Here is a 12,753-nt window from a genome sequence, read left to right on the forward strand (position 1 = left end):
TTTGTGCAGCATATTACTAAACAATATTTTAGCGTGTTCTTGTGAATATTCGCTATGGAATTATCTCTCTTCAGGCCATTAGTAGTATGCTAGATCTCAAATATATTATCTTAGGAAGAAATTTCTTGCTTAGAATATATATAAAAGCTATTCCGTAGGTTACTGTTCAGTAGAGAACGTGCTCTGTGTAGATTAACTGACCTCATTTTGCAACAGATTGAGTAGTAGGAGGTCAAAGCAGAAGTTTGACCTAGCATCTTATCCTGAAATAGTGATGTTACTGTGCCAGTATGTATACAGTAATATAAAATTAGATAAATAAGATGCAGAATCTTCCCATGAGCTTCAGGGAGAACAGGAGAAATATTTTCTTCCCAAATGAAATCCCCTTGCTTTAGTATTTTCCATAGTGCTCTTCACTGCTTCATATTTAAAACATTTTTAAGTCAGACAGACATCTCTTGTACTATCACAGCATTTGTTAGTAATTAGATACACGAGCTTCTGTTCCAGTAATTTTTTTTTTCATAATTTGCTTTTATATTTCCAAGCACAAAGCTGAATTATTTAAGGAATAGAATTGCATATTGATTGATCAAATACATTTTTAAGAATTACTTCCTATATATCGTTTGCAAAAAAATCTCTCAAAATGTTCTATGAAACAAGTATTACGATACATTTAATCTCATAAGATTATTTAGACATCACTCCTATCATGTTTTTTAAATGCCTATTTAATGGTAGTGGTGCATTTTGTTTGCAATTGAAGTACAGTATTACATGTTTTCAGGTCTTATGTTGATGCTAAATTTTAATTGGTAATTTCTACAACATTTTAGGTATTTATTTTGGACAGAGTGGGGACAGACTCCTTGCATAGGCAGGGCACACTTAGATGGGTCTGAGAAGGTTGTGCTTGTGAGCCTGGGGATTGCGTGGCCTAATGGGATTTCCATCGACTATGAGGTTAGTTCCTCTATCTTCTAATATATGTTAAAAGGTACAGTGTTTGTTACATTTCATTAAAGCCAGTTTCTTCCACTTTGATGTAATCTTAAGAACTCTTAATTAAATACTTGGACAAGACTGTTGACGTTTCCTTTAAAATTAATCTTTAGGAAAATAAATTATATTGGTGTGATGCTCGTACCGACAAGATAGAAAGAATTGACCTTGAGAGTGGAGGGAATCGGGAGATTGTGCTGTCAGGGAGCAATGTGGATATGTTTTCAGTCGCAGTGTTTGGAGCTTACATCTACTGGTCTGACAGGTAATTTATTTTTCATAAGTATTTGAGTCTCAAAATGTTATTTCAGTGCCAGGTGCTTCACCTTTGTAGGATTAGCCATTCCTTAGCAAGGTCACAGAATGGATCGCAGAAACCTATGCAGTTTCCAAAGAAAGGGCATTTCTGATGCAGAAAGCTAAAGCGTACCAGTGTCATAGACGAGAACAGGTTTCTTCACCTTCTGTGAGGTGAACTGCCCACTGCCCTTCAGTCATCTGTTTGGTATGAATTAGTTGAGGATTGTTGATGAGACATCTTCAACTTTTTTGGCAGAGCACATGCAAATGGCTCTATTAGAAGAGGCCACAAGAATGAGGCCACGGATGCTGTGACCATGAGGACTGGCCTTGGAATAAACCTGAAGGAAGTGAAAGTCTTTAATAGAGCACGAGAGAAAGGTTGGCTGTTCTTAAGGATGCTATTAATTGTTTTAATATCACCTGCTACTTTTTATGTATCTTAAAGCATACCAAAAGTTAAGTAATCACTGATTTTATCTCCACTTATTACTCCTGAAGTTTTTTTTTTTAAAGCTAAAATTAATGTACTAAAGGAAACATATAGTACAAATTCTACCAAAATTCTTCTGAGTGTTTTAAGGAGAAAATCTAAAACCAAAACACTTCCTGTCATTCCAGGTTTAGTGGGGTTTGTTTTGTTTTGATTGTTTTTTTCCAAAAGCAAAAAAGCAGTCTTAGGAATGAGAGGGACCTTGAACTGTGCTTTAAAGAGCAATAATCTCAGGCAGTCTCAGATTTCTATTGGAAAGCAAACCAGATTTTTTTTTCACAGCTAGAAATTCCCAGCCTCTGTGTCTCAAGTATATATTTCCTTAAATTACTTGGTTTTGAGTCCTAGTTTTTTTTGAGTGGGAAGAGACCTTGCAAAGGATCACATTTCCTTTATATTCCGTTTGTTTAGCAAATTCAAGAGACATTCTCTGTGATTTATGGTATCAATGGTTAAATTTTGTTCTCCACTACCTGACTAAGATTAATCCTGCTTTTAGCTGTCTTTTTTCTCCTAGAATTCTGGTTTTGAAGAGATCATGAAAAACTTGTTTCAGTGAGCAAAGTTGGTTAGAAAGCTACCAAAAATTATGATAACTTTCTCAGAACAAACTGCTGCCAGGCCATGTTTTCCATAATTATATTCAAAAAACAGAGGGGAAAAAAGAAAGTTACTGTAATACGAGATAAACTTCTTAATACAAATATATCTCTGGGGTTGGTAGCACTCAAAAGTAGCTTTAATCACAGCATGACATACCCAAAGACCCTGTTTCTTTTATGTACATCTTTCTTAAATAACTGCATTAAATATGACATGTAAAATAAATCTGCACTTTGAAAGAAAACAGATTTAACAATCAGTAAGAAAAATTGTCTTTTCATTTTTTTAAGGGAATTTTAAATAGTTTTGAAAAAAATTAGTTTGCAAACATTTGAATATTAATTTTAATAAGAATTTCTGCATGTAATTTCAGAGTAATGTGGGTATATTGTGGATAAAAAGAAAATCCACGCAAAAAATTATCGTTTCTATTAACTAGGCTAGAAATAGTTAATGTCTGCTTGCTTGGAAGGGCTTTATATTATAGAATTAGGAAAATAGAACAATGGGGTAAAACAATGCTTCTTTACATGTAATGATTTTTATTGATAGCTTTAAAGACTTGATCACATTAGGAATGGGAGAAAAGGTTACTGAGGCTAAAAATCTTTTTATGTTAGTTTGAAAATCATAACTGAATGATTTTTTAATATATTTTTCAAATTTTACTAGGGTACAAATGGTTAATGTCTTTGGGAGGGGATGTCAGTGAGCCACAAGGACAAAAGGGAAAAAACAGGTGAAAAATGTTTTTGGAATGTTTTTCTATATCACACTATTATATATCTTTTTTTCTATATCACACTATAACATATATTTTTTTAAGTTCATTAAATTAAAAGCAATTAAAACTGTTTAAAAAAAAATGTAATTAGGTAGCTTCCTGACCTTCTATTATTAAAACAAACCAAACAAATTGTGCTGATTGTGAATAATGCTTTTTTTTCAAACACCTGTTTTACCCTTTCTGATGAGCCAGTCCTGCAGTGCTGTTAGCAAGCGGAATCCTATCCTTCAGTGCTATTTCCATGTCTGCAAGGACGGGTCCTAACTACACTGGTTTCAGAATTAACCCTTTTAAAAAAATATTTTCAGCTGGTGAACTGTGGAAGCATTGAAGTTTTTGAAGAGAGATTTTAGAAGCTTGAGGATCTTTTTCATATATTTTCCTTTCTCTTCTCAACCTCTCATCCTTCCAAACAGATATTAACTTTTCTAGCCTAATAAAACTTTAAAAAACTCTTTAAAACAAACCAAATGCAAAACTGTATACAGCTAAATCTCCAAATGTTTTTACATCACTCTGGAGGAATATGCCTCGTGTAATTTTGCCTAGGAACACAAAATCCAATGTTTCTAATTTTAAGAGCACTTTAGCTCTCATACCTCATTATTTTTTCTTAAAAGTTTCTTCAGCTTGAAATGTAGCAGTTAGAAAATACAATCAACAGTACTTTCAGACACTACATAATCCCTGACAATTGTTATGGTTTTCTACCTGAAAACAGTCTATTTAAAATGTTTTTCTTCTTCACTATGTAGAAAACTTTCAGAAATGGGAAAATGATTATATTGAAAGAGCTGAGTTGTTATATGAAAAGTGCTGTCAGAAATAGAAACTAAGTTATCTAAATTAATTGTAGTAGTAATTCATACGTAGTTCAAAACAAGACAATGGAAAATAGCTCCTATGTGTTGATGATTATTGTAATTTTAAATATTGCTTGCAACAAGTGTAGTTTAAGTCATTGAAGTTACTAATTTGACAATGATTTCTTAATAGTATGCGTTTGTCAGGGAGTAAGTTTTTTAAATGAAGTTGTAAAGGAAATTAGAAGAAATGTTAGGAAATGTCTATTAAGCAGGGAACTGGATTGACACAGTTTTGTAACTGTCAATATGCATGTCGTCAGTTTGATAGAAATCATCTAAAACCAGTACTGTATTCTGATGGGTTCTAAATTTGACTTTTTGCCAGTAACAGGTGTTTTAAAAAAAAAATAAATAAATCTTTCAAAGCACTTGAATCATTTTCTAAGTCTTCAGCTGATTATGGAGGAATAGCCCATTTTATCATTTTCTATTAAAATATATTCTCTTGTGGATTGGAAAGGACATGAATTATGTTTGCTCATTAATTGTGTTCTTTAATATTGTCTTTAGGCTGGGTTAAAGCTACATTCTTTACTGTTTTGGCCTTTGTTTTACTTGTAAATGTTGTAGAAAGAGTTTGAAGAGAAGAATTCTCAGAATACGTAAAATTACATGACTTTTGAGTTAGCTAAGTGTAATATTATAAAAGATAGATTTTTTTTAATTTTTTTTTTTTTTTTTTTACAGGTACTAATGTTTGTGCCAAGAACAATGGTGGATGTCATCAACTTTGCCTTTATCGGGGAAGTGCACGGAGAACATGTGCTTGTGCACATGGCTATCTTGCCGAAGACGGAATTACTTGCCTGAGACATGAAGGTTACCTGTTGTACTCGGGAAGGACAATATTAAAAAGTATACATCTTTCAGATGAAACCAACTTAAATTCACCAGTAAGGCCATATGAAAATCCAGAGTACTTCAAAAATGTGATAGCTCTTGCTTTTGACTACAGCCTGAAAGGAAGAGGTACAAACCGCATATTCTTCAGCGATGCACACTTTGGAAACATACAGGTTATTAAAGACAACTGGGCTGGCAGAAAAGTGCTGATTGAAAGTAAGTAACAAAATTATTTCTCAAAATACGGCTTTTATTTCAATAAACTTTACTAAGTGCAAAGTAAACGAGTAAAAAAAAGTCAATAATGTTTTACCATACTTCAGCATGTAACACAATTACTGTATTTTATTCTTACAAATTACATTTAAACATTATCTTTAAAATTAAAATTTCAAAATAATTTATTTCGTAATAATCTTACAATGCGTGAAGCATATTACTAGAAACTAGAAGTGATAATGACAGTGCTTAATTTGTATTACTGTGATTTTAAGGAGCTTTACAGTTGGAACAAAACCTCATTGTGCAATGCTTGGAAACAAAACAAGTGCCCTCACCCCACGAACATATTGGTTGTTTATTTTTCTAGTTAGTGTGGGTGAAGTACTGTAAGATACCTCTGCTGACGTAACCATTCCTGAGTATAAAATATCAGAACCCTGGGCAGCATGTCCAGTTGACTCACTCTTGTAGTGAGCCCAAGAAAAATGACTTTTGCTCAGTAATAACTGAAGGCAAATTCCAACCTATTACATAGTTCATTTTTAGTAGAGGCTTACTCATTAGCGTTGCACGTTTACTGTGCCTTCAGTCACCACACTAGTAGGAGGAGGTTTATGAAACTTGGGATTTTTTAGCCTCTGAATACTCACTTGTTCTCCTGCCATCAGTTATCAGATGCATATATTTACTCTGTTTTTTCTCTTCCTTGAAATTTTTCAATACAGTCTGTTTTTTTTGGAGGCTGCAGTTCACTTCAGTAACTGTTTTCCAGTGTGTCTGAAGTGTTGTATGGTTTTGCTTCTTATGTTGTCGTTAATTCTTATCTGAGTTTCTGATGTCGTATGTTACTGTGCCTATGGCGTTGCTACGCTAAACTATTTGTTTGGGTCAAACAGTTTAATAACAAGACCAAAGAAAGGGATTAGGAGAAATGGAAGTAGATTTGATGTGCAATGTATCACCCTTGGCTGTTGCATGTTAATGGGAATATTTTTAGAAAAGTAAGAAGTTAAACAGATGAAAGCTGACAAAATATTATTCTACAACTGTCATTGGATAATTGTATCATTATGTACCTCTGCACCGTGGCTCTGGGAAGGTATTCGTGGTCATGAAAGCTGTTGACACTAATGAATGGAAGAGCATTTTTCAAATATAATACAAGGCCTTTTTTTACTTTGAGTTTTGAAGTGTGCATATTTTAGAGAAATTAACTGTATTGGTATTAAGATACGGTAAAGAGAAGCTAAGCAATGTTGTCAGGATGTTCTCGTTACTCCCAGGAAAGCATTAACACCTGGGGATTCAGAGTTGAGATCAGCTGTACAAGAGACGCAAACAGCTCGCAGACATGTGCAGTGGTGACATACAAGCACTATTTTAACTCTGGTGTTATAAGAAGAGGTTAAAAGTATTTCATGAAAAGCCTTTGTTGTTAAAACAGACAAGGAGGAGAAAGAAATACTGGTGAAGCATCAATGCAGATACAAATTGTTTTTTTAAAAGAACAATAAAGTTTTACTCATTACTTTTATAGTAGGTTGTTGTACAAGAGCTAAAGACATTCCATAAAGCATAGTTGAGAATTATGGTTTTAAGAAATTGTTAGGAAGTATTTCTACTTCTAAATATGCCCGATTTAATTTTTCATTAGCAGAGTCAGCACACTGAATAATTGAATGTCAGATGAAGTTTTGTATCATTGCAAGAAAATTTACTGTATATGCTTGGGATGTATTTGTGAAATGTGGTGTTTGTTTTCTAGAAATGCTTCAGGGTTTTTTTTCGTTGTAAATGAGAAGGGATATCGCATCCCAGTATATGTTAGTTTGTTGTTCCCCTTCATGTATTTTAAAGCCCTTTTCTTTATGTTGAGTCATTCATTTTCAGCTGGTACTTTTGTACTACATATCCTACCTTTCCACAGTGTGCACTTGACTTTCCCTCACTGTAAACAGGAGACAGTTCATGAGGCTGCTTGATATAGTGGAAGTATTTGAACAACAGTGATACCTATAAAGGAAAAAGAAGTGGTAAGACTGGTTGACACCAGTGATTCCATTCACTGGAAGACGTAAAATTCTATTTTATTTTTTTTTTTTAAATTCCACGTTAACTATATGTGTTTACATAGAAATTGTTAAATGGAATCCAGCTGACTGATTTTACTAAAAGTGTTTCACTGAGGATTAAAAAAATAACATCTTTGACATTCATTTTACTATCTTTTTTCCTCCAAAATTATTAGAAAGCATCTGTAGAAAGTTTTACTTTGCCAGGAAGAGGTTCAAAACCTCATTGGAAATATCTAGTGTGGTTCTAACAATTCTACAACCCCTGTCTACCTCATTAGGTCCGCAAAAAATGCAAACCTTTACTCAGTCTTTGACTCAAATAGACAAAATAGAGAACCTTACATACAAGGTACTATTGTCCCAGATTTTTAGGTCACTAAATGTAGATCGGCTCATAAAGAATCCATTAGCTGGATTTCTACCACACTGAAATCAGATATGCCACTCAAATCTAGCGCATTTGTGAACTTTTCTGCACACTAGAAACAGAGTTAAGATATATAAAGACCCCTTTGTTAAACAGGTTTCCAGTTCACTAAAAGCAGATTTACAACTCACGAGCAACCCATTATCTAACATGTTTTTAGCTCACTGAGAACAGATTTACTACCCAGAAACAACCCATTATCTAGCATGTTTCCAGTTCACTGAAAACAGATTTACAACCCATACGCACGCTATTATCTAACATAGTTCCGACTCACTGAATATTGATTTAGAATTCATAAACAACCCATTATCTGACAAATTTTCACCTCACTGAACAGATTTGCAACTCATAAACAACCCATTAGCTAACACATTTTCGGCTCAGGGAAAGTAGATTTACAGCATATAAACAACTTTATCTAACTTGTTCCGGTTCACTAAAAACAGATTCAAAACTCACCAAGAACCCAGCACCTGATCAAGTTCTGGCTTCAGCAGGAAGAAGAAACAATAACAACAAAAAAAACCCTAGTGTAGCATGTGCATAGTGTGCCATACCCTAACACCTTTACTTCTTCTGCAGCGTGGGTTTTTGGGGTGCATTCTTCTTACCTATGAACTCTGCTGATGAAATGGGCGTTATTTCCTTTGGTCAGTCAGCTGGGACTTTTACTTTCTTAGTTTTATCAGTAACTCTGTGGGGTTAATCATTCTTGATTGCCAATTTTTAAAAATTTAACTTGTTCTTGGCCATGATTTCCCACAATTGTTCTTTTGGATGATGAATTATCTAACCTCACTCATTATTTTAGTTCTATAGCATCGTGTACAGTTGAATCCAGTCTGAAGACATATTAAAAATTAACTTACCGATGGAGTAATACTTATTTTAAATATGTTGTGACATGTCTGCCATCTATATCATGTGTTTTGATCTCAGTCTTTCCTTCCGAAGAGTGGAAGAGATTATATTTTATTGCCTTTCTTGCTTTAAGCACACACTTTGAGAAATATTGGACTATAAAGGAATGAGTAGGAGCTTACTGTGGGGTCCCACCCACAAATTTCTTTGTAACCGTTTCTTTTTCGGTTGAAAAGATCAGCCTTGCAGTTCACTTTACACAGGCTAGCCTGCTTCTGCTTCTCACCTGTAACCTGAGCTAGCTATACACGTGTGTACTTCCGTATTCTGCTGTGCTGTAAAAGCTTCATGAACCTGTTAAGGTAAAATGTTTAACCGTCACGACATTCCTATTTTTCGTTGGCAGTGGTAGTCCTTTGTAAAGCAAAACACAGTCACAGTCAATATATTTGGGATATTCATACTGTATATATATACATACACACTTCCTCTTCGTCCAGTTTGAGGAATTGTGCAGGCTTCACTCTGCAAAAAGGAGTATTTTTTCATTTCTTATACGCTTTCTGGAGCTTTTGCATGTGAGAACCAGTGCCTCAACAAATCAAATTGTAATTCATTTGGTAGTCAAGAGGAGATACAGGGAGATTACATACCCTTTGGAAGTTGTTTTTCATTTAATTTTGGCCTCCAGTGGACTTCAGGCTTTCTAGAAAATGGAAAGAAAGCATTAAATACAAAAGTAGTTACAAGAGGTAACAAATTTATGTGGAAGTGACACTGACTTTAAATCAATATATTGGGGTGACCATCTCTGAACAATCTTTACCATTTCTGTCCATCCCCACCAGAAGTAGACATAACTGTTGACAGTCTCTCTGGTACAATTTGTGCTGAAAATCTAGGTTAGAATGAGGTAGTGGAGCAAAATACAGAAAGAAAGAACAGAAATCGGTAGCAATTAAAGGCACAAAAAGTATATGAGGAGGTATTTGGAAATCTTATTCAAAATTGCTACAGGTTATCAGTTTCATTTGGAACAATAGGGTCTATTCTCCTCTCAGAGGGAGTCCAGGGGAGAATTTTACTTTTATTTTCTTTGTCATTAGTCACTTCTAGACAGAATAACACTACTATTTCAAACTTCTGAACCAGTTTCTGTAGTATTGAAACTGGAAGCCATTTGGAAGGCACCCTGATAAACATATATGAAGTACTTTTAATCTTTATAGATCTAAATAGATCGATCTTCCATCTGCAAGTAATTTTAAAGTAGACTGAAATGATTGGAAATGAAGATGTTTCAACAGAAATAAGCATCGATTTGATAGATGAGATTTTTAATCTTACATGCTTATCCCCTCTCATACCACATCTCCCTCTGACTGTTGTTTGTTTTGTCAAATGATGAATGGCGAGTTAACTTTATTTTTAATGATGTGATGATCTGAATAGAGATTTCTTCTACATGGAATTAGAGGTCTCACTTGGACTCAGAAAAAGTCTGTGAAAGATGGTATATTATTGCCAAAATAGTTTCTTTGTGGTTTTGATGGATCGAACAACTAATGGAAGCCTTAAATTAAAATCGTGAAGACCAGTATACTTTGTTTCCTGTTACACATAAGGTGATTACCAGTGTGGATTGACCCATTAAGCCAAAAATACATTATATTGGATGGGATAAAGGTATGTTTTTTTCTTCTATAATATCCAAGATCAAGCCTTAATTCACAAACCATCTGCTTAAACTTCTTTACTTCAGCATCCTTCCTTCTCTGCCTGACTAGAAGCAGAGTGCCAGAGGAGCATCTGTTTTCCTTCTTCCTTCCCTGGTGAATGTGACATTGTGTATCAGCAGCTCTGGAAAAAGTCGAAAATTTCTATCGACTGAGAACAGACAGGAGACCATCTTAAACGATCTCTCTGAGAAACCATCTGTGTGAGCTATCTCCCATCCCAGTAAAAAAGGAAATTAAGATTAGCTTTAGACAGTGGCTGACATACTAGTTGATGACTAATTTGCAGCGGGGAACAAGAAGCTGCCTCATAGCATTTCTGGAGACTGCTCTTGGTTGTCCTAAGTTGTTTCAAAGCTTATGTTCATACAAGCAAGACTTTTTTTTTTTTAGAACTAAGTTTCAGTTTCTAAGCTGATAATGCAGTTTTGGGTTTTTTTAATCATAGGCAGAAGCTTGAGGTCATATATTCATTAACCAAAGCCCACCTGAGTGTATCTGCAGAAAAACAACGCAGCATTCAAGTAGGTTTAATGTAGTGGTACAACAGTACACGGAAGACCAATGAAGAAGTTAAAAACTAAAGAAGAGAGAGGAGGAAAAAAGGGGGAGGAAAGGCAAAAGAAAGCAAATGAGGAGTATTAAGTATTAAAATGAGATGCTCTCAATAAGCTGGATTTTTTTCCTAACTGTGTAAACAACGGCACTGAGACGTTTTGCCAGTGTAACGTCTTTCACAGCACAAAGGGAAGTGTTATGTGGAAAAGCGCTCCTTCTGTTTTGAACTTTAGGCACTAGTGTCTATAGAAGGCAGAAATCTTTTCACTCCTAACATAAAGTGTCAGATCCTGTGATGTATTGTAAGGCTTTTTACAGTCTGAATCTTTTAAAGGTGTTCCAATGTGTGCTACTGTTCTTTCTAACTAAATGGGTCCAATTTAACTGTCAAAAAGGCATTTATGTTCCCATTTCTCTTCTAGAGCATTAAATTTGGTACATTGTATGAGACACCTTTAGTTTTGGAGCTTTCTTCTCCAGGAAAGAAATTTTTAATCTGTTAAAAATAAATATTTTAATATTGTTGCTTTTCATTTCCTAAATGAATTGGAGTCATTATAATTGTATGTGTTGGAATATAGGTCCAGTGATTTTCACTTTTTAAAGGAGCGAAAGTGAGAGGCTATTGTTAAGTCTAGGGCATCTAAGTAGTAAAAACTAAAATTGATTATTACAGCTGCAGCCTTGTTACTGAAAAGCAAAGTGTCTAGTTTATGATATTTTGTTTCTGGATGTGGCTGCATATTATGGTTAGTGAGTAAAATTTATGAGCTGTTGCTATAGGTGGATAAAGTTTACTAACTTTATATTAACCAGTTGTTATTCTAGAAATATGTCCTTCTGCACACTTTGTGTTTTGTTCAGCTGTTCCTGGTTTGAAACTCTGAAATGTATTCATGACAGGAGCTGACGTCCACTGTCTTTTAGTTCAGTATGTCCTGCGTGTTCCCAACCTCATATTCAAGAAAGGTGCTTCTGCCTATTAAACTTGAGATTATTCGTGAAGAATTAATACTGGTTGTGACTGTTCAACTTTTCACGTTGCCCTTAAACTTTTATTAATGTAAATATTTGCTGATGTAAATTTTTACAGCAGCAGCTGTGGCTTAGTTGCATAAAATGCAAAACTGTATTTGGTGAATTGTCAGGAGAAAGCTATATCGAGGAACATCTCTTGACATTTCTCCTTTGTTTTGTTCTAAAGAGTAATGTGATCCAGCAAATATTATTAGGTTAGTAGTCTGTTCTGCCATTAATGCTTCTAAAACCTCTATAGTGTTTGGTTTTACCTCAACAGTAGCAATAAAAATGTGTGATTATACATACTTATTAGAAAACTTAGTAGTCTTAGGGTATTCACTCTAATAGTGTTGATTTAAAAGTCTTAAAGCTGAGTAGTATTTTTAATTTTTAGGGTCTACATGTAATGTTTAAAAAGATAATGTGGGCTCTTGTAATTATGAAAAATAAAATTCTTCCATGGCAATTGTTGAGGTTTTAAGACCTAATAAACCACTTCATCTCTCTATGTTAGCTTTCCAGTCTAAAAGTCTTTCTGCTTTTAAAGCCTCTTTTACATGGGTACTTTATTTTGAAATTTTGATATTATATCCCTTGTTGATTAGTAATTATATATTGAACTATACTCGGAGGATTACAGTTTAGTTATACAAAATACTATTGTTTTCCTAAATTGTTGGGTTCTCTGTATTTCCTTAAGTGTGTGATGTATCATTATTCCTCTGCTATGTCATTCCCCCCCAAGACAGTCCCTAAACCTAATCAAGGAGTAAGTTATATCTAGGACAATGGATGAGAGAATATTGCAGGTTTACATTTCTGTTGATGTGGTTTACTTCAGTGAGTTGTCAGGGAAAAACTACAGAAGAGCTATATCCATTGTGGGGGGAAAAAAAGTAATTAGAAGTAGGTAGAGATTTCAGCATAAAAAGCTGTTGGTTATTTTTCCCA

At 34.3% G+C, this 12,753-nt stretch overlaps 1 protein-coding gene across 1 annotated transcript in view; it reads left to right on the forward strand.

Annotated features, from left to right (window-relative positions):
* LRP1B (LDL receptor related protein 1B) overlaps positions 1–12,753 on the forward strand; it is a 578,117-nt gene that overhangs the window by 397,646 nt on the left and 167,718 nt on the right. The window contains exons 40-43 of the mRNA XM_086465459.1: positions 843–969; positions 1,122–1,273; positions 1,565–1,689; positions 4,745–5,116. Of these exons, the coding sequence (XP_086321585.1) occupies positions 843–969; positions 1,122–1,273; positions 1,565–1,689; positions 4,745–5,116 (776 nt within the window). The remainder of the gene's footprint in view (positions 1–842; positions 970–1,121; positions 1,274–1,564; positions 1,690–4,744; positions 5,117–12,753) is intronic.

The sequence above is a fragment of the Leptosomus discolor genome, chromosome 5 (genome assembly GCF_034619465.1).
Source record: "Leptosomus discolor isolate bLepDis1 chromosome 5, bLepDis1.hap2, whole genome shotgun sequence".
NCBI lineage: Eukaryota > Metazoa > Chordata > Aves > Leptosomiformes > Leptosomidae > Leptosomus > Leptosomus discolor.